Genomic DNA, 21,316 nt, shown 5'->3' on the forward strand with positions numbered 1-21,316 from the left:
AGAGATGTGAGTGTGGAAACACATCATTGAAGTCAGGTTGAAGTCAGCTGAAGATAATGAAAGGCATCAGAAGCACGAGTTGGTCCAACCAAGCAGGTATCCTCCAGAGTGTGGTCATTTTGGTGTCACTTTTGTGTAACTGGACAGTTTCTTAGCTGAGCAGCAGCAGAGGCAAAAACAAAGGGAAGGAATTTTGTATTAAAACAGCTGTAACTTCAGAAGATCACAGTAATAATATCAGTTTGGGAAACTTCAACTGCTGGAGCCTTATTTTAGGATCTGTGAACAAAAACTGGTTTTATGTTCATATGGGATTATGAGTACTGTTTTGAGACGGACATGAAAAAATGTGAACCCACCGTTTAACTGTTTAACATTTCGTTACAATACATACCTAAACTGGCGACTGAGACACCGGCTCAGACAAGATGAAACACATCACACTACAGTAGGCATCTCTGCATGTGTTTGCTTGTATTTTCTATAATGTTTTTGCAGAGCTCTGTGTTGCATGTCCTGCTCTGTCAGCTCTCTCCCCTCTGTCTCCGCTGCCCTCATTCTCAGCTCTAATAATCCTCTGACAGCTGAGTGTTACCTCTCACTCTCTCTCTCTCTCTTCAGAAAATTATGTTTGGTGAAGTTAAAGGCTTCGCTGCAGTGCTCCTGAGAGTGGTTTTCCCCTCTCGACTCTACAGCTCTGTCATCAGTCTGCTCAATTACAGCAACTGATTCTGGGCTGTGCCACTTAGCATGAGTCACATTATGCTCAGAAAATGGATGTCATGGCTCGACTCCAAGGTGATGAGAGGGTGATGCACTAGAGGATGGGTGAAGTACCACAATTCCCCTGCGTCCTCTTTACCATCCCTTCATATCTGTCAGGTCGGTGACATCTCACACACAGCCCAGACGGTCTGTCCGCTGCAGATGTGTGAACTGTATTGGTGGCTGCATGACCTCAGGGGGGCATAAAACATGACAAACTCCTTCACGCGCCCATTTAGCTGGAGCCTCAACTTCCATCCATCTGTTAACTCATCGTCTGTTGTCAGAGAGGTCAAACCCATGAAGGCCAGGGGTCGGAGAGGCTTTGGCTTCTTTGCAGTGGTGAAAATGACAAGCTTTATAAGCTAAGAGAAAAGACAAATGAGGATTTGATGGGTGCGAAGGAAAGGAGGAACTGGTTCTAGAAACATGAAAAGAGAAAGACTGAGCTTATAATGTTTCTTCTAACAGATCATTTTCAAATCCACCTTGGAAAATCAACTGCGTTTTAATCAAGTAGCAACCCACCGTGAATTGTCATTCTGAAGCCTTGGGTTTGTAATTTGGCCGTTGCCATCCTCGTTTTTTGAAACCAGAGGAAACCATATTTGGAAGTCAAGGTGAAGCGGAGGAGGAGTGAGGGTGGATCTGACCTGCTCTGTACTCAATCCTGATTGTCAGGCAGGTCACCCTGTGTGGTGCAGTCTGTCAATCAAATGGTAGCCCCACCCTAATGCATACCCTGCTTTATGGTGTCTTTTTCTCTAAATGGGACCATAATTTGAAAAAATGCATATCATGTTGTATTGAAGAAGACTTGAAACTAGAGATTAAGGTCATAAACTAATTAGGAAAATGTTTACTGAGGTAATAAATCAAGTGAGAAGTAGAGCCATTTTCCCATAAACTTCAATACAATTAGACTTACTTTTACAACCAGTTCCCAGCTGGTCATTAGATAGCATGCAGGATTAAGGCACTTCTGCATTGGCGTCACTTTTCAGACCTGGAGTCTACATCCATTTTTATACAGTCTATGGTTTTAATCAGTTAACTTGTTTCAGGGCTAGAACAGGACTTTTGATATTCTGCAGTTCATTTAACTGTTGCATGAGATGCTGTTGATGATCGCCTTACATATAAAATTCTGCAACACAACATCAGAGCTCTGGTATAGTTCCACTTTCACGGTTCCCAATCAAATACTGAGAAATCCTCACTCTCCCTGGAACAGTGATCCTGGTCCTGATTCCACTGTTGCTGCAAATAAACCGGAGTATGAGGGCATCATTGGGGTTAGTTGTTGTTTTGCCACGTTTGTCTCAAGTATTGACTGTCAACATAAATCATTTTTATTGAGTCCAACAAAGGGAAATGCATGCAAGCAAAGGAAGAGGTGGGGAGAGAATGATGAAAAGGGTGAGGATGAACCATCACGATCGATTCGAATAAGAGGTTTGTACAAGACGGGAGCAGAGGAGAGGAATAAACAAGAGGAGTGGGATTAATGAGAGGGAAACACAGGAGAATGGGAGGGAAGCTCACCTATCACCTCAACTCTAAGGAACACAGGTACATCTCAGGTAAGCCTGCAGGAGAATAGGTAACAGGAATATGTTTGAGCATGTGAACAGAGCTCTAATCACTGGACTAACAGGCCAGTCACATGTTCATCTTTCAAGATTTATCTCACCTTTTTGATGAAGCGAGTTACACTTGTTGCTTTTGACCTGGTCTGCCCAGTGTTTATCAAACTCAGAGCCAAAGAGCTCCCGTCTCCTCCAGTCTTTGTGTCAAAGTGTCCTTGGGCAAGATGCTGTACAACAAATTTCCTCTGATGGCTTTTCCATCAGTGTATGAGTGTGTGTGTGATTGGGTGAATGTGGCTTCCATTTTAAAATGCTTTGAGTGGTCGATAAGAGTAGAAAAGTGTTGTATAACTGCAGTCCATTTACACTCACACATACAAATCAATAACTCTATCCTCATATTCCATCTTTTTGTGCCCAGTGCACCTTCAAGCTCGCTCTGTCCGTCCTTTGTCATTCATGTTCAATAGATTTACCAAACACCCACAACATCAACTGTGAGCTGTCATGAACTGTCACTGAGTCAACATAAAGGCAGGTGACAAATGAACAGAAAAACCAACTTTCTACGTCTTGATGATTGTGGTGGAGAGCGCTGTTGATGTGACTCCAAAATCTCTAAGCGGGGTTCAGTTTGGTGGAGATGTAGTGACTGTAAAAATTTTCATTTTCATCGATCATCAGGGGTTGTTTCTTTGCTCCATTATCCCGGTTTTTTCCTTTAATTTGTCGCCTCTCTGTCCAAAACAATCCGGTCCCGTGTTGCTGAAATCTAGTCTTTCCCTCTGAACGAACAGAGCACATTGCTGACATGATGGAGAACCTGGCTCCTCTCTATCGACGTCACTACAGCTCAAATCTCCTGACCCACATGAGGAAGAAGCACGTGGAGCCCGCTGAACCCCGTCCTCTCATCCTGCATCCTGTGAGAAAATCTCAAAGATTTGATATTTTAATATTTATTTCTGCGCATTTCTTCACTAAAACAGGAACCTCTGCAGTGTGTGTGTTGACAGTGTTGATGGTGAACGTGTCACCTTGTGATTCAGGATGTTGTAGCACATGCTGGGATCGTGTTGGAGGGGACTGTGCCTCAGTATGTAGATGGGATCTGGACACATCGCCACCTCAAGGTTACCAGCAGTTTTACGCTTGAGAGCCGTGATACCAAACAGGTAAAAACAGAAATCCAGGTACTGGTCTGCAACTGTTTCCTCTGATCAATGTGTATGTGTGTGTGTGTGTGTGTGTTTTGCGACTTGTGCTCCAGGTATTTGAGGGTGGTTGGGGGTGTAAGACAGAGCTGGTTCTCTCTGGCTGTCAGATCTGCACATCCATACAAGACCACCAAGAGTTAGTGGATGACATGTGCCGACACGTCACAGGTATGCTATCAGACCTGACAGCCAGTCTCAATACAAACCCTGTAGCTGATGTTTGATTCTATCCAAACAAGCACACTTTAATGTCTGTGTGTGTGTGTGCATGTCGGTGCTTTTGTGTGGCTGTGTGCTTCAGGTAAATCTGGTGGTAAAATGCCGTGTTGGGATTGCCCCACAGTGTTCCCTGTCTTCATACAGCACCCGTACAGTTCCCCGGTGTGTCTGGCCACTGCATCACACCAGGAACAGACACGGTGGGCCAACATACTACGAGCTGCAACACAACATCAGAGCGCAGGTATAGTTCTCTACATGCTTCAGTACCGTGTTTGAAGTTACTCCTTTGCTGACCATTGACTTGATATGGGTGATCTGCTGCCTGTTAGCACTCTGGTGTGAAGATTCCCCAGAATCCAGGGCCTTTTTAGATGCTGTGTCTTCTTTGAAGAAGCTCAGAGAAAACTGTCAAATGGAGGTACATCCAATGGGCAATGAGGAAGAGGTGAGCTGCCATCAGACAAACCATCTGGTATCTTCATAATCTTGTTGTTATGATCTTGTTTTTCAGTTTTTAGTTTAGAAATCCTGCCCCTGTCTATTTGAAACCACAATACTTCTTATTCTTCCTTAATATTTAACCATCTTGCACTTATCTACACACAAAGGGTTTGCTATTTTCACCTTCGTGTGTTGTATGCTGTCACGTATGAGTGAACTGTTTTCTTTCTCTGCTTCTGTCTCTCTTTGATCCTCAGGTGTTGGTGAGCATGCTGATGGAAGAACTGATGCCCTACCTGAAAGTGCAAGTCTTTCCCAGGATTATTGTACAACACAGCAGGAAAACGCAAGCCTGGATCAGAGTAGGTGAAAAAGAAAAAAAAAAATATTTCGGCTTATGCTTCACATAAATAATTGAATAGGTAAACCAATAAACCAATAGACAAATGCATCTTGAGTACATGTGTATTTCTGCATGCCTCTCAGTTGCTGTCTGAGGTCTACAAGACAGCAAAGCAGCAGGTAAAAGCTGCGATGTTAGCTCTGAAGGAGGAGCTGTCACTTTATCATTCGGACGTGGAGAAGCAGATGTCAGCAGGGCTGCAACAGGCCAGTCAGCTGCATGACCACATCGCCCACACAATCACAGGTGTGTGTGTTTGTGTCTGTGAAGTCAGAGGATGTAAAAAAAAAAAAAAAAAAGAGGCTGTGCTCATCATCCCGATCATCTTTGTATCCCTGTTTCTTCTCACTCTAGAGGACATGTGTGAACCAATGTTACAGTCTCTCCAGCACGTAATCATCCCAAGACTCGACCGCACTGTGCAGGAAGTGGCCACGCCCATCTGTGATGGATGTGCATCAACCTGGCAATACTTCCTGGAGGCGTGTGATGACATCATAGACCTGGGATCCATGAGCCTATCAGTGAAAGATCTTAAAAAAGAGGTACAATGGGCAGCTATATAATGCGTTATTTCCTTTATGTTTTTTTGAAGATGCAAAGCAATTAAATGTTATAGACCATTGGTAACAAAACTGCGGCTCATGACCACCCAATGGCCCCCCATGGAAAACTCTAAAACTCTTTGACTCCAAAAAAAAAAAAAAAGAAAGAAAGACAACAGTTTTATTGTTGTTGTTGTTGCAGAGGAAGGATCTTTGATGGAAATTTCCCTCAGGTGACAGGTGAAGTGTTTTTATAGTGTCTTTACTTCATTATTTGTCTGGCAGCTATGCAATTTAAGAACTATGCGAAGTCTTTATGTGGCCTCAAGCATAAAATACTTTAATGGAAGATGATATACATAATGGTTCTTTTAGAATATGAATAATACTTTATAAACATTGATATCTTATCAGCCATCTTCTATTAAAGCAGGGTGGAATTTTAGACCATGGTGTTTACTCAGAGCTGTATATTATAATGGGAACTTCAAAACTGGCAGCTGAGTCTCCAACACTGTGGAGGAAATATCAAGAGTGGCTTAACGTTCTCTGGTGAAACTGTTCATAAGATATTTTCTATCCGAGGTGCTCACACCTCTGAGCGGCCTCGGGCCAGATGAAGGCAGGATGTGGCAGTGCCTGGACAGGCTGGAACTGAGCTCAGAGGGATGTGCGTGGCTACAGGAAACATGGGGAGTCCACAGTGGAACATGGAGACCTTTGGTGCTCAAAGCCCAGAACGCTCTCTACAAAGTAATTTGTTTGTTCGTGCTTCCTGTAAATGAAGGTAATTAAATTTTTACCATGCTGTCTTTCACATCCATCTGTTCTTGTCTCTCTTCCAGGTGGTGGATATGTGTGCTGTGATGTTCTGGAGGTTGGTCTCTCGATATCCATGCGTCTCCTCTGACTCTGCTCAGCTCACGGCGGTGCTGTGCAGGGTCAAAGACAGGGTGGTCAAGGTGTGGAACATGATGGGCGTGGGAAAAACACACATCTCAAAATGCTACTGTCGCTTATCGAGCTGGAAACCAATCACAAATTTCCCTGTGTCTGTTCTTGTTTCTGTCTGTCCCTCACTTACAACCACATACTGTTTATCCACGTAATACAAACAAAACCAACTTATACACAGCACCTGGACACGGAACTGCTTGCTCTTCGATCCCAACTGATTCTCGAGATGACCCTGCAGATAACGCTGTCAGCATTTATACACAGTGTGGGTGAGCAGGTATGTGTCTTTACATTTTTATGTGTATGTTGTCTTATCTATGTTGGTCTTCATTTGCAATGGTTACTCCCTTGGTTGTAGGATTTGTCTCGTTACGATGCCACGGTGAACTCAGAGCAAGCCGTCTTCATCCACCCTGACACCATCTTCCACTCCATCCTGAGAGACACTCTGAGCTCCTACATCCAGTCAGGTACAGTGTGTGAATAATGATTTTTTTTTTACTAGCTGGGTCAAAACAACCTACCAACTGCTGTGTGTGTGTTTATTTTGTGCTTTTTTTCCCTCTTGCAGTGATGAGGTACTCCCTACCACCTCTCCCCGTCAGTCCCATTAATCCCTGTAGCTCCGGCTCTGGTTTCTCTAAACCAGCAAACAAGCTGCTGCCTCCTGGTGACTGTCGCCAGAACTTCTGCCAGACCTCTGCAGGCTCTTGCCCTGGATCTGAAACACTCACACCGAGCGTCATGTCTGACCGGGGTGACACTTTGACCACCTCGGAAAACCACATACTCTCAGTGCTCGATGCAGGAGAATATGTCCATCTCACTGAGCCATGAAGGAACCAACCCAACAGACTGGAGTACAGGGTCACATCCTCCACTGAAGACACCACAATCACACTTCTGTATTTACTTTGTTCTACTTTCATCTATTTGCATTTTTCACACCAAAGATGCAACATAAATAGGAAGGAAACTCATTGTCAACTGCATTAGTGACACTGGTTTAGTGCAATCTAAAGGTATTTAAACTATAAAATGCATATAAAAAACAATCATAACCAAACATAAACCACATTACCTAGCCATACCTTAGTATGTTAGTTTATAGTTAATTATATTAGAGGTGAAGCGATGAATCAATTAGTCAATGGACAGAAAATGAATCAGCAAAAATGTCAAACTTTAGGCCTGATTGATTCCAGCCTCTCAAATGTGAGGATTAGCTGCTTTTCTCTCATTTACATCACAGACAAATTATTATCTTTGGATTCTGGACACTCAGACAAAAACTAGAATATGAAGAGCCCTGGGAAATTGTGATTGTCATTTTCCACTGTTTTATACTCCAAATTAATAATAAATGAATTGATAATTTAATTGACAATGAAAATAGTAGCTATGGTATATTGTGGTTCATGAAAGCATACAGTCCAGTAGCCTACTGCGTGCAAACTTGTGTTGCTTTGAGCTACATTATTGTGCTAAAATGACATAACATTTTAGTCCATCACAAAGTAGTGGTACCCATCCTGAAGATGAGGATGTCCTGAGGGGGTCACAGGATAATTATAAGAAAAAATAAATCTGTCACACGTTTTTTTTTCTTAAAGTTTTGCTTTTTTCTGTGAAAATACGGCTGATGTTCACCTCGTCAAGCCAAAAATCACTCTTTGGTTGAAGCGCTCACAGCTCTGGTCATGAGCGGCACTAACAAGACAGTTTTACTTCATTTCAACCACTGATGTAAAGTTGAGGTTCAATGAGTTGAGGAGCTTCGTTAATATCCTCCAGGGGTGTGGCAGGGCCTGCAGCAGACTAGCAGCCTGGACACGCCCATGGCCCTCTGTCCGCTTCCTATGAACTACCGCTGGGTCTGCTCTTAAAGGGGAGGGTAGCAAATTACAGAAGGAAATTTAGTAGTCCAGTCGGCCTTATGGCATATGACATGTTATTCATATAAAATATCAATAATCAATATGAACCCAAACCTAGTAGCTGCTGCCTGACATGCTGCATTTCACTGTGTAAACAAGACTCAGGGAGGCTGGCCTATGCCGGTCTGTAGAGAGCAGCGAGTTCCCCTTAAACCAGTTCAGACCTGCCCTTTAATTCCGCCTGCTCCTCCGCCATGTATCCACTGTCGGCATAACACAACAGCGGGACCCTCAGCTTCCACATCCCCTGCGTCCTTCTCTATCCGCCGCGTCACCAGCGAGTTTTTCTCCCCTGCCATGCACCGGGTCACCTCGCTGTTGTCTGCCCTGCTGTTCGTTCTCCTGCCGGGCCTGAGCCGGGGATATTTCCCCGAGGAGCGCTGGAGCCCCGAGTCTCCGCTCCTCGCTCCCCGGGTCGTCATCGCGCTGGTCTGCCGCAACTCGGCGCACTCTCTGCCGCTGTTCCTCGGTGCCGTGGAGCGTCTCAACTACCCGAAGGACCGCATTGCGCTGTGGTGAGTGCCATCGCTGTAAACCTTAAAAAAAAAAAAAAAAACAAGCAGGGGAATATATTATTGTCTGCGCGAATGGCAGACTAAATAATGTCAAAACTTTTCCATAAGTATTTATGTATATTTAATGAGTAGTAAAGAACGACAGACTGTATTTTAACGGCAGCCTGGGCTCATTCAAGAACCGTATAGACACGTCCACCCCGTGTAGAAATACTGTGAGGGAAAAGCGGTGAGATGTGGCCAGGTGGGGACGCTGTGTTATTAATAAGATGAAGGGGAAACGTACGAGCGCTTTATCTCCACTGTTAACAAACCAAGTCAACGGTGAAATGCGTGGAAGTTAAATGCGGCGTCGCTCAGGCCGAGCCGGGGCGTTTTATCACGGTCTTGGCCCCGGCGGCGGAGCGCAGGGCGGCGGGTTGCGCCGGCAGGGTCGTGCCCATGAAAAGTTCCATTCAGTCACAGACCGTCTCTCATCACCCCTCCGTTTCTTTCCCCCCTGCCCCCTCCCCTTTTTCTTCCCCCTCCCTCTTCAACTTCCACATCTTCGCCTTGCATTGCATTGCAGGCTCGACAGGAAACAAAACCACTATTGTTGTTTAAAAAAAAAAAAAAATTAAATTGCCACCTGAGCTGTCAAAAGTCGTGCACAATCCAGGTACAACAGACTGTGTCTGTGCAGCTGCCTATTAACAGCCTCTGCACGAATTACCTTTACCTCAGGCTGTTTTCCTGTCACCCAGCCCCCACCCCTCCTTCCAGATTATTCTTTTCTGCAGCATTGCTCACTTCCTGTTCTCATTTAGATCCTGAGCCACCAGTACTGTTTGTGTAGATTAAATTAATCTTTTCATCAGCATTCAGACGGGTTTTATTATATATCTGAGCCACCAGTCAAAACAGGGCAGCAGCCTCAAGCAAGAGTTGTGTTTAAGACTTTAAGAGTTTGGATTAAATGTAGATAATATTTACTTTTATGAATTGGTTGTTTGATCAAATAGAGTGCCGTTCCTCTTCTAAATGTTGTATTTAATCTTTTCAGTGGGAGATAAAAAGAGGGATTCAAGTGTCTGTGTGTCTCTTTAAACAAACCAGCCTGGATGTTGAGGTTTTTTTTCCTTGTGTTTGAGCCAGAAATTCACTCTCTGTGCCTGACTCTAACTATGCCCATGTGGCAGCCTGAGCTCAGTTTTCTGTGTGGTTGCTTTGATCTGAAAGATGTCTCTTCTCTCAGTGGAAGAAATGATACAGTATGTTTTGAAATTCAGTGTGAAAGGCATAAACCGATCCGCTTTAGCTGGCCACCTGTTTATACCCGAAGTTATCGGCGTGACAAGTTAAGATGAAGAAGAACTTGGCAAGTGGTAGCACAGACGCACACATGCATGCACACTGCCCAGTGGTGAGTGTGTGCTCTGCAGGAACATGCAGGATGGGTATTATCAATGCAGAAATCTTCCCTTTTCATCCCTCTGCCTCTGTCTCATATCCGTTAGGCATGGTTCGACTGCGTGCGTCCAAGCACTCCCAAATATTTACATAAACTCTTGTTATTCACTACCTCTGCTCTTTCAAAACTTCACAGCGCTCAGATTGTTCTCTCAAGCACAGAGGGAAAGTTAGACAGATGCACAGAGAGAGACAGAGAGAGAGAGAGGAAGAAGACGGATTGGGGAGTCGGTCACATGTAGGTGCTGGGATGGCACTGCTGTGTTAAAACGCCACAGACAGATGGGAAACTAACACCCGCAGCACGCCGACTGTCACTCGCTGCATGACAGGCTTTTCACTAAATCAGTTTCTCATATTTACACATTCTTTCGCTCTCTCGCCCCGTCTGTGTCTCTGCCCCTCCCCGACACACACTGAGATTTGTTATGATAACACAGACAGGAGATGAATGCCGCCCCTCCCCTTCTCAGCTGCTATTGTCTGCCTTTGTTCTTGTTCTGCCCCTGTCTGATGTTAGTGATGTGCAACGCTGCTCTAATGTCAACAAGACCCCCAGAGAATAAAACGTGAAGCTGTGTGGTAATTTGATATAATGTTAATATGTCATAATATAATGTTATGATAAATAATGTTGTCCAGGTTTCGCTGCACTGATCTAAATTATTTACACTAACACTGGATCAAATGACTATGTGCAATGTAAAAGGCCTCACTCACCGAACGCACCCACAGAGAATTATCACCCAGCTCCCTCAGCTCTATGGACCGTCTTAGCATCTTTCAGCTCATTGTTTTGGTTTTTCTACTAAACACTCCTCTCTCCTCTGCAGCAGCAGGCAGCTGTTTTCATATTAAGATACTTTTTTTTTTAAGGAGTTAAGAAGGAGACCAAAACGGAGCCAGCAGTAGAGTGAAATCCTCAATGAATACTAACGTTGCTGGACTGGATGGTTGGATGTGTAACAAGGTTTTGGTCTCTCTTCCTTTCCTGCTCACTCACTCCCTCTCTCACTCAACCTAACCGGTCGAGGCAGCCCAACCCGAGTCCGGGTCTGCTCAAGGTTTCTGGCTCTTAGAAGGAAGTTTTTCCTTTGCCACTGGCGCCAAGTTCTTGCTCTTGGTTGGAATTGTTGGGTCTGTGTAAATAATCCTAGAAAGAGAAGGTCTAGACCTTCTCTGTTTGAAAAATCCCTTCAGATAACTTCTGTTGTATAATAACATTGACTTGGCTTGATTGTGTTTCTGATTAATGAACTAATTGTTTAGTCAGAAATAAGTGAAACACTTTCCAGAGCGTGAGGTCATCCAAAATCTAAAGGTGTTGAATTTCTAATGATATGAAACAGAGAGAAGCAGCTATGTGTAAAGTAGCATGAGGATATAATTACACGTCAGTTCTTTGTGGGAGTACTGTGTAACTACTCATGCAGAGACATTAGTTCATTGTGATAAATAGATGGACTGAACCAGCCAAGAATGGGGCTCCCGTGGTTCAAATGCTGTTTGAGTGGCAGAATAATAACTGCTGGCAAATATTCATAAATAAGGCAATATCCTGCACAGGGATTTCTGTGGTGCTCAAAATTCAGTCAGTGGCCCAATGTGACTGAATGAAGGTGAAATTTTATAAGAACACTACAATAAAACAGTTTTTATGAGGATCAGTCTGATCTTAAGATCAGTATGAGGACCAGTGTCATCCCCACATACTCCTGCTGTAATATAAAGATGTGATAGAGGATTGTATCCATATATCTGCCCATAAGCCAAATTAACAGTGAGTCATTGCCTTACTCGGTTGGTGGTACTGCAGATCACGGTTCACGCTTGACTCATGTTTGTTTTCATCCTCCCACAGGGTGGCGACAGATCACAACATAGATAACACCACAGCCGTCCTGAGAGACTGGCTCATCAAGGTGCAGAATTACTATCACTATGTGGAGTGGAGACCTGAAGATGAACCCAGGTACTGTTTCTGTATGTGTGTGTGTGTGTGTGTGTGTGGGTGTGGGTGTGGGTGTGAGATGAGCAAGTTACTTAATTGGTGTGTCTGTGCTTGTCTCAGTGCCTTTGAAGACGAGGTGGGGCCGAAGCACTGGAATAATCTCCGTTATGAACACGTGATGAAGCTGCGTCAGGCTGCGATGGAGACAGCCCGTGAGATCTGGGCCGACTACCTCCTGGTATATTATCGTCCACTCAACGGCTTCATATACTTCTTCTTATTATGTGTCTCATGTGTCACGAGTGCAGACGTCCGCCAAGGCCAATGTCAAACAACATACACCAGACTTCAGAGGAAAAACTTCAGAAATGTTTTTTTTTTTTTTTTTTTTACATGGCCATGATTTAAAGTATAAAAAGTGGGTGGGTGGTATGGGACCCGTAATAGGTTGATATTGATATTTGGCAGTTTAAAGAATCTGAAAATTATTTGTCAATTAATTATTTTGAATTTTTATTTACTTTAAGAACTTTGAATAAGATATGTAATAAGTATGAGATTTTAAAAAAAGCAAACTTTACGCAAATTCTTGTTGCGTATTGGCATATTGACACCTGAGCTAATACCCATTTGTCTGGGATGAGCTAATATCAGCCGATATTTCAGCCGGGCTTCAGGTTCAGTGTCACTGGTAAGGTACAGTTTTAAATGTCAGTTTAAAAATGACCTCAGCTGTAAATTGGCAGTATGAAATGCAGTGGACAAATATGGCTGAAGAAAATTCTGTTTTGTTTGCGAGCAGTCTTTATTTATTAGAGCTGTTCCTGGTGAGATACGCAGAGCCAAACATACATAAGCTTTAAATGTCAAGGTTTGACATTGACAAAACTGTTCCTCTCTGGACATGGAACAGCATTCATTCAGAACACACCAGAGTAAAGTGCAGTCCATTGCAAATGCAGTTGCAGTCTGTTGGTGAAGGTTATGAAGGTGCGGAGGGGACCTGCTTATGCTTCACACTGCTCCGTGATCAAACCATGACGCTGTGGCTCAATCAATCATTTAGTGTCAGTGGGTGACATTTTGTCTGTGCTTGTGTGTGATTGTTGTCAATATTTCGCCCATCTCTTCCATCTGTAGGTGGCTGACTGTGACAACCTGCTCACCAATCCGGATGTGCTGTGGAAACTGATGATGGAGAACAAGACCATTGTAGCTCCCATGTTGGAGTCCAGGGCTGCATACTCCAACTTCTGGTGCGGCATGACTTCACAGGTACTGCAGATGTTTTCTTTTGAGCTGTTCACCACTTACACCTCACAGATCCTGCACGTCCTTTGCACCAGATTTAAACGTAAAAACTAATGCAGTATGGGTGTGGTATAAATATTCTGCTTTGACTAATGTAGTAACACCTGTGACAGCCAGATGGCAAAGAAAAAATCCTGCGGCGAGTGATCAGAAATTACATTAAATAATAAATAATAGTCAAGGTCACTTTAAAGTCACCACACACAACCAAATGCTTTTTAAGTCCCTGCAAAATTATTAAACAGATGTTATGGATGGATTGAAATGATGAATAATAATGTCTATAAAACCCACATGAAGTCCAGTATTAAGTCTATGAGTCACTGATAGTATATCAATTTTCATGCACAGCTGCTGAATAAAAGGACACATCTCCTGCTACCCTGATAAAACACAAATATAATCTAGAAGGAATTTTACACTTGATTATTTTTTCTTATGCGCAAGCAAATCGAGTTTGTGAAATAAGTCACTTTAGAGATGCTGTCAATGAGTCAATTTGAAAGCATAGGAGCAATGTTTTCTGCTGCGGTTAATATGATTTGTACATTAAAGGAAATGATTTGCTTTGTCTCACGGGAGAACTGAAACTTGCCTTATCTGATAACACAAGATTCAGCTCACATCAGTAGATTATAGATTATATCACTGCGGCGTGTGCTGCTGTCGAAGACGAGAGGCTGCAGCGTCTTTAAATGAATGTATGCCTCATAAATCATTTAAATGGATGTTGTTCAAAAATACTTTTTGATATTTGGACAGTGTGAAAGTAAAAATATTACCTTGAAGATGCACACACACACACACACGGTTGTGTTGGCATGCTTTTGACTAATGTAACTTGCATATCTGACGTATCTGACGAGATCTATTTCTGTCTCGGCAGGATGCCTTCGAGTACTCATCTTTGTTTCTTTTCAAATCAGAGTAGACATTCGGACATTGTCTATCCTCCAGCCCAAAATAAACCAACTTCAACCCAGTGTCTGCCTCTGATTCCTCCACAGAACATTTTCTTCATTGACAGTTAATAGGCCTGTAGCCAAAAGGCGATAAACAATGTCTGTCATTTTTTTTCTACAAGTCGGTATTAGTCACTTTTACATATATATATTAAAATTTATGTTTTTTTTATTAATTTAGTAGCTAGCAGAAATGTCTTCCTGTAACATTCTTAAACTTACAGACATACGGTAGACTCAGACTTTCTGCCATCTATTTTCTCAATCGAGTCTGAGTCAACTCCCTCAAATGAAGTAGCTTTTTTTATGTGGAAACTATTTGGAAAATTGAATGTGACTATGCAGAGTTTGTATCCGCTCTCAACAGGGTTACTACAAGCGTACACCAGCCTACATGCCCATCCGTAAGCTGGAGCGCCGCGGCTGTTTCGCTGTACCGATGGTCCACTCTACCTACCTGGTCGACCTACGGAAAGAGGCCTCCCGTCAGCTGGCTTTTTATCCGCCACACCCAGAGTATAGCTGGGCCCTGGATGATGTCATCGTCTTCGCCTACTCAGCTCGCATGGCAGGTGAGACGAATGCAAGGGAGACAGACTCATTATCTGGAGGTAACCTGTTTTAAGCATTTTTTTTTGCCTGTCTTTTCTCTGTCTCAGATGTGCAGATGTATGTGTGCAACAAAGAAACGTACGGGTATTTCCCAGTGCCAGTGCGCTCCCACGCTACCTTGCAGGATGAGGCAGAGAGCTTCTTGCATACACAGCTTGAGGTCATGGGTGAGTCAAGAGGTCAAAGAGTACTCTGAGAGACCAGAGTGATTTTCTTTGTGCTCTGCAGTTTTAGCAGAAGAGCGTGAGCTTGTTTGTGATGAAGCACGTAAACAGACACTAGGCTGCAATTTCACCTGATTGTTGTACAATGGAGGTTTGTTGGTTTCAGATTGATTGAGCCGTTGTTACTACAAACATCTTTCGCTTGCAGTGCTGTGTTGTGCTTTGTTGAATTTGTTGAATGGATTTTTTCATCTTCTGTGCAGAAAACATCCTTAAACATTTTTTTTTTTGCTGTAGCAATTCAGAAAAAAAGCAACAGGTTTTCTGGAAGTAGCCAAAAGTTGCAAAGTAGTATTGAGTTACAGAGTTAATTAAGCATGTCATTTTTAGGGGGGACATACAGTATATTGTATTGACTTTGTCCACTTCTGCTGCACGATCAAATTACATCTGCTAAAAGGTTTCTGCAGCCAGTTTTTTCTGTCTAAGCTTTAGGCATGATAAGCATGGAAAGCCATTAGGATGATACATACAGTGCCACAGGAGTGGAAGCAGGGTGTGAGTCACAAAGCTTATGCCATTAAAATGCAAAGGAATTGCAGTGAGGGATTAGGTGCGACTGTACCCTTGAATTCAGAGACTCCCAAAATAGACTGGTTGTTATCAGAATTATCAGGTAATGTGCAACTGAAACTGACTTTTGTTAATTTGATTTTTATCACCGTGAAGCAAATTTTCCTTCTTGAGGTTTTTAGTTAGTTTAGGTTCTTAAGACTCATAAGGAAGCCCTGAAAGCAGTCCGTCTCTGGGATAGCTGGGAAGACACTGATAGGGTCCAGCTGGCCCAGTCCCCAATGGCAGTTGGCATAGCAACCAAGGTCATAATGATATCATGGGACTGAGACTCCAATCTAGGGAGGGAATAGTCATAACACAGGGGCTCTTCAGTTCAGGGACAGACCGCCTGCCCTTGAAATTCCTTATACAAAGTGACTTAGATAACATAGGTTAATGTTTATGATTTGATACCCAATAGAAACTTGTACATGTGCATGGTTCAATGCTGTGGTCCCATATCATTATATGGACATTTACTGTATGTGAGTTCTGTAAGGGATAAATACGCCCTGCAGGGAGGATGACCCTCAGCATTGAATGGCATAATATCCAACTGTATATACTTCACTCTTGAAAACACCAATGGGGTTGACAGTGAATCCTACAAAATTATTATTATTATTATTATTATTATTATTATTATTATTATTATATCTTAATACATCTACTCTAGCTTGTAAAATCAAAGCAAAAGTTAAACTATGGTTCATTTTTTGGGAGCTCCCTGTGGTTCCCTGGCATACATATTGGGAACCCTTGTTCCAACACATTTCACATTCTCTTTGTAATGTTCCCCCCCTTTTTTCTTTGAAAGTGAAAAATCCTCCGTTGGAGCCCTCCAGCTTCCTGTCTCTTCCACCCAAGCAGCCTAACAAGATGGGCTTTGATGAGGTACACACATTCCCTCTTACACACACACACACACACACTCAACACAGATACATACACAATAACCAAAGCATGTGTGTGAGATTTTGCGTCGGTGTGCACCCAGGTGTTCATGATAAATCTGGTGCGGAGATCTGACCGTCGAGAGCGGATGCTAAGAACTCTGTACGAGCAGGAGCTCAGCTGTAAGGTTGTTGCTGCTGTGGATGGCAAGTACGTTTCTCATCTTCTTTCTCCCCCACTGCTTGCGTCTTCCTGCTTTTTGCCTCTGCAACATGCGGAGTAGATTGATGTAGGCAGGCGGGGCTGAGACAAACAACCAGGTGAAAAGCAGTGGGGACGCTCGCTGTCATCTAAAGATACCCTGAGCACGTACTTTTAGCTCAATCTAATTCTCATCTATATGTAGGCTACCCTGTCATTAGGGTGTGTCATGTTTTACATATTTGATTATGTCTTCCCAACACCTGCATGGCTTTTGTTACATTTCTATTGAAAATTCAGCCCTTTACTTTGCTTCCCACTTTCACACCCACATCACGTCCATATAACTTATTGTTTCTATCTCTGATCTCTGCGTCCATCCGTTCTCTCTCTCTCAGAGCTCTGAACACATCTGAGATAGAGACTATGGGGATTAAGATGCTGCCAGGGTACAAAGACCCTTATCACGGTCGACCTCTCACCAAGGGTGAACTGGGTTGTTTCCTCTCTCATTACAACATCTGGAAGGAGGTGAGACGCTCAGACAGGTCTCGGGTCTGTTGGTCTACCTGTACATGGTAGATAACGTTTACTGCTGAAAAACACCATAACTCAGTTTGTGTGAGGAAAGGCAGCTTGTTTTATTTGTTTCAATAAATGTAGTAGTCTTTTTTGAAATATGTTTTTTAGCTCTCTAAAAGAAATGTGGTATTGTTCTGGATTGTTTTCTTTATAGTTTAACTGCAGTATTTTTCAGAAAAGATGTCTCAAAAGTATAAGAAGAACACAGAGAATAAAGTGTTGCAGCCATTACTTCTGTATCTATATTAATTCTGATCAAAAGAGTCCGAATGTTATTAATACCAGCAAAGGATTTAAGAGGCTTTGCCATCATTACTAATGCCTGATCACACTATAGATTTTAAAATCAGGCTCAGCAGCACTTAAATTCTCTAAATCCATATATGTGTATTTAGATCGCAGACCGTGGTCTGCAGACTTCCCTGGTCATCGAGGACGACCTCCGCTTCGAGGTGTTCTTCAAACGTCGTCTCCAGACTCTGCTGCTGGAGGTGACGACACACAAGCTGGACTGGGATCTGATGTGAGTCATGCCTCAGTGAACGGGAGGAAAACGTGATGTAGTAAAGAGAGAGGATTGTCGTCCCCCTGCGGTGAAATCTGTCCATCTGTCACACATGATATCTCAGACACCACTGTTCACATGCTGAAAACACTTGTGGAAATAATGCCTCTTATCATCCCACTACTAAGCACTGGGCTCCAGCATTGTCACATTCCCACTGAGACATGCAAAGGGCTGCTAGAAGAGAAAGGTGGGAGGAGATAAAGGAGTTAGATGACTGTGCATTTTAGCTCTTTCAAAGCTTGGAAAGGGCACAAGACTCCTTCCTTATCTTTTACACTGAATTGTCAGCATTCGAAAGTTATTTAATGACTAGAATCACCACCTTGTGGTTGTATGTCTCCATGACTCTGACTAGTTTCAGATTACATCACTGTTTATTCAGAGTCATGTAAAATATTAGCTTTATTTGTGTGATATTTTGTCATAATTGCTGTGTGAAATCTTGAGTAATGGTTAAAAAGTATTCTCTGAGGTCACACTGACCTTGACCTTTGACCTTGACCACCAAAATCTAATCAGTTTGTCCTTGAGTGCAAATGGACATTTGTGCCAAATTTGAAGAAGTTCCGTAAAGGTGTTACTGAGATATTACGTTCACGAGGCCAAAACCAGGTTTTCCTGCCCTGGCTATCGCCGGCCCAGATCCATAAAAGGTCTGAGGTACGTCTGTGTAAGTCTGCGTACAGCACAATAGAAGAAGAGAAGGTTACCATGACTCCCAAGGAGGGTGCTGATAACAGCACCATTAACAGCAATTTGAGGCTAAACATGATGCTTTGTAGAAACATGGAGACACGTTCAGCAGTTTCAGTCAGTTCACTTATGGAGTTGAAATCAATTTTTGATGAATTAAGGAACAATGGTGAAGGGTTTTGTTACCAACTGACTTTGATTTAATTTGGGGCATCATTGATTGGCTTCTTTGACTGACTGCAGAGCCTCATGGATGGACATTGTATCATTTAGAGCCATCCACCATACCAAACTGATTTAAAAAAATATATTTTCTCAGGATCACAATTTTGAAATTATGAAACCTGAAGTCCACAATCTAAACCCATAGTATTGTTACAGTATCCAACATTTCTATGTTAAATTATATTGAGGATATCATTAATAAAAGGAATTTACACTGAGAAAAATAACTTCCCAAACCTGCTGCTCCTCTCACTTCACAGCTGTATATCTCGTCAAAACAAAAATTCTCTTATTACTGATTGGGTGGAGGAAAGGGTGGTGACTCCATCAAATATGGGGAATAACATTTTTCTTGTTGTTTAAATGTGTGCTTAGAGTGCACATTTACTAGTGAAGTAAATGAATAAAATTTTGGACTCTCCAGGTTCATCATTGTCCATCGTTGAGCGGAAGCACTACATAATTGTACCTTTTTTATGAATGTATCTACAGATTGCAACAATTTTGTTGCAATGATTTTGGTCCAAAATGTTTGTCGTGTCTCTAATTTTGGGCTTGTGATGTTTATGTGTTACCTCTCATTTCCTTTGCCCCAACACCCTCGTACAGTTACATTGGACGGAAGCGCATGCAGGTGGATCATCCAGAGAAGTCTGTGGCCAACATACACAATCTGGTGGAAGCCGACTATTCCTACTGGACTCTAGGCTACATGTTGTCGTTACAAGGAGCTCAGAAGCTCCTCAGGGCCGAACCTCTGACCAAGATGCTTCCTGTCGATGAGTTCCTCCCTGTCATGTACGACAAGCATCCAGTGTGAGTATAACCCCCCCCTCTTCTCTCTCTTCCTCTGATCTGTCTCTTCTTTTTGATTCTGTCTTGTAGCTCTCTTTTCTAATCACGTCCCCAAATTCATCACATATCAGTTCAGAGTACATGGACCACTTTGAGAGTCGGGACCTGCGTGCGTTTTCCGCCGAGCCTCTCCTGGTTTATCCCACCCATTACACAGGAGACCCCGGCTACATCAGCGACACGGAAACTTCGGTGGTCTGGGACAATGAGACGGTCAAAACCGACTGGGACCGAGCCAAGTCGAGAAAAACCCAGGAGCAGGAGGAGCTGAGCTTCGAGGCCCAGAACTCAGACGTACTGCAGTCTGAACTGGAGAACTGGAGCGCTCGGGACGAGCTGTGATGAAGAGCAGAGGACGTGAGGGGGAGAGAGAGAGAACTCTGGTGTGCAGAGATAAGGATGAGGGAGGTAGAACAAAGCTGTGATCGTGGGGGAAAGGGATAAGAGGGAAGGAATATAACCGAAAGCAGAGGAGAGAGGAAAGGCAGAGTAGATGGACACAAGGCTAATAAGGGACAGTTGCTTTTCCTTGTACATTTCTCTCTCCACGACTTGATCTCTCAAAGAGGAGGTTAGATGTAGTATCAACTCTTGAAGAGTCAGCAAGCAGCTTTTGTTTTATTTATTGCATCCAGCATACATCTTTTGACCACAGCCTGGTCCATTAATAGTCCCATTACTTCTATTATAATTGTGCCCAGACTTGCTCCATATTCTGTTCTAAATGAATTTCCCATCGAGAGCTTTACTAAACAAAATATTGTTTCAGATATGCAGTTTTCATCTAACGTGTCTCCTAATGGGTGGTAACATTTCAATTGTCCAGCAAAATTCCACTACACATATAAAAGCTGCAGTATGTTTTGGGTTTAAAATGGGAGCCTCCAAAGTATAAAGATTTTATATCACATCTCTTTTTGGACAGAAAAAAGGCCCCAAGGAAGAAAACAGAATCACTAAAACACCACCTTTCTGTACAGTGCTATTCTCTCTCTCAGTGGTTCCCAACCTGGCTTTTGAATCATTAAGACAAAGTAATGTCTACTTGCAATTCTTTAACACCAGCTGCTGGTTGTGATGACTTATACCAATCTTTTTAGCTTTATTTTAATGATAGTCCCCAAGAAGTAAAATTATCCAGTAAATCACAAGAACAAAAGAAAAAATAAATATATCTTTTTTTAGAATCAATTCTTTTTTCTGCTCTCCTTTTCTGTTAATGATCTTGTGACCCCTCACATTTATCCTGTGATACCTTGGGGGGGTCCTGACTCAGGTTGGAGACCACTAGTTTGTTTTACTTAACCTCACCTATTTTTTCACTCATGAATGTATCAGTGTTTTCCTTTATTTTACCTTCACATTTTCACAACAGCCCATTGGTTTAGTGTTTCAGTATTTTTCCCCCCACTACATATTGCAGTTTTTACCTTGCAGCTTTTGTTGCATTTTATTTGGTGAAGATCAGAAAAACAAATGGATATATTTTTAGTAATGTTCCACGTTTTGTCTCCCCTCTGTGTGTACAAACTGTGTCTTTTTTACCAAAGAGCGAATAAAAACTTTTATAACAAATGTTTCGTTTTGGTTGTGTATTTTTTACAGAACGTAGCTCAGGCTAAAAGGGGATGCGCTCCAGCAAC

The 21,316-nt window shown here is 42.8% G+C and overlaps 2 protein-coding genes and 1 long non-coding RNA gene across 5 annotated transcripts; 2 read left to right on the forward strand and 1 right to left on the reverse strand.

The window, feature by feature from the left end:
* Window positions 1-2,118: 2,118 nt before the first annotated feature.
* Window positions 2,119-7,727, forward strand: LOC139636522 (protein Niban 1-like). Its single transcript, XM_071504655.1, has 14 exons — window positions 2,119-2,348; window positions 3,152-3,279; window positions 3,404-3,529; window positions 3,625-3,739; window positions 3,873-4,034; window positions 4,123-4,238; window positions 4,492-4,596; window positions 4,721-4,883; window positions 4,992-5,182; window positions 5,768-5,935; window positions 6,028-6,144; window positions 6,318-6,416; window positions 6,498-6,609; window positions 6,711-7,727. The coding sequence occupies exons 1-14, from the start codon at window positions 2,273-2,275 to the stop codon at window positions 6,974-6,976; spliced, it is 1,944 nt and encodes a 647-aa protein (XP_071360756.1). The 5' UTR covers window positions 2,119-2,272; the 3' UTR covers window positions 6,977-7,727.
* On the reverse strand, window positions 4,877-9,083 carry LOC139636524 (uncharacterized). 3 transcript variants are annotated; one of them, XR_011694416.1, is made up of 5 exons: window positions 8,878-9,083; window positions 8,131-8,612; window positions 7,790-8,020; window positions 5,986-6,114; window positions 4,877-5,170 (listed from the first exon to the last, which is right to left on the reverse strand). It is a non-coding gene; the product is annotated as an uncharacterized lncRNA (long non-coding RNA). The 3 variants fall into 3 exon arrangements; XR_011694417.1 differs by having other exon boundaries at window positions 7,790-8,015; window positions 8,739-8,925; XR_011694415.1 differs by having other exon boundaries at window positions 8,739-8,925.
* Window positions 8,194-21,248, forward strand: LOC139636521 (procollagen galactosyltransferase 1-like). Its single transcript, XM_071504653.1, has 12 exons — window positions 8,194-8,591; window positions 11,902-12,012; window positions 12,112-12,229; window positions 13,132-13,266; window positions 14,632-14,836; window positions 14,924-15,043; window positions 16,473-16,549; window positions 16,653-16,759; window positions 17,149-17,281; window positions 17,728-17,855; window positions 19,428-19,634; window positions 19,745-21,248. The coding sequence occupies exons 1-12, from the start codon at window positions 8,194-8,196 to the stop codon at window positions 20,013-20,015; spliced, it is 2,010 nt and encodes a 669-aa protein (XP_071360754.1). The 3' UTR covers window positions 20,016-21,248.
* Window positions 21,249-21,316: the final 68 nt, after the last annotated feature.

The sequence above is a fragment of the Trachinotus anak genome, unplaced genomic scaffold, assembly GCF_046630095.1.
Source record: "Trachinotus anak isolate AG129_WGS33_773 ecotype Australia unplaced genomic scaffold, CSIRO_AGI_Tana_v1 ptg000019l, whole genome shotgun sequence".
In the NCBI taxonomy this organism is placed as follows: domain Eukaryota; kingdom Metazoa; phylum Chordata; class Actinopteri; order Carangiformes; family Carangidae; genus Trachinotus; species Trachinotus anak.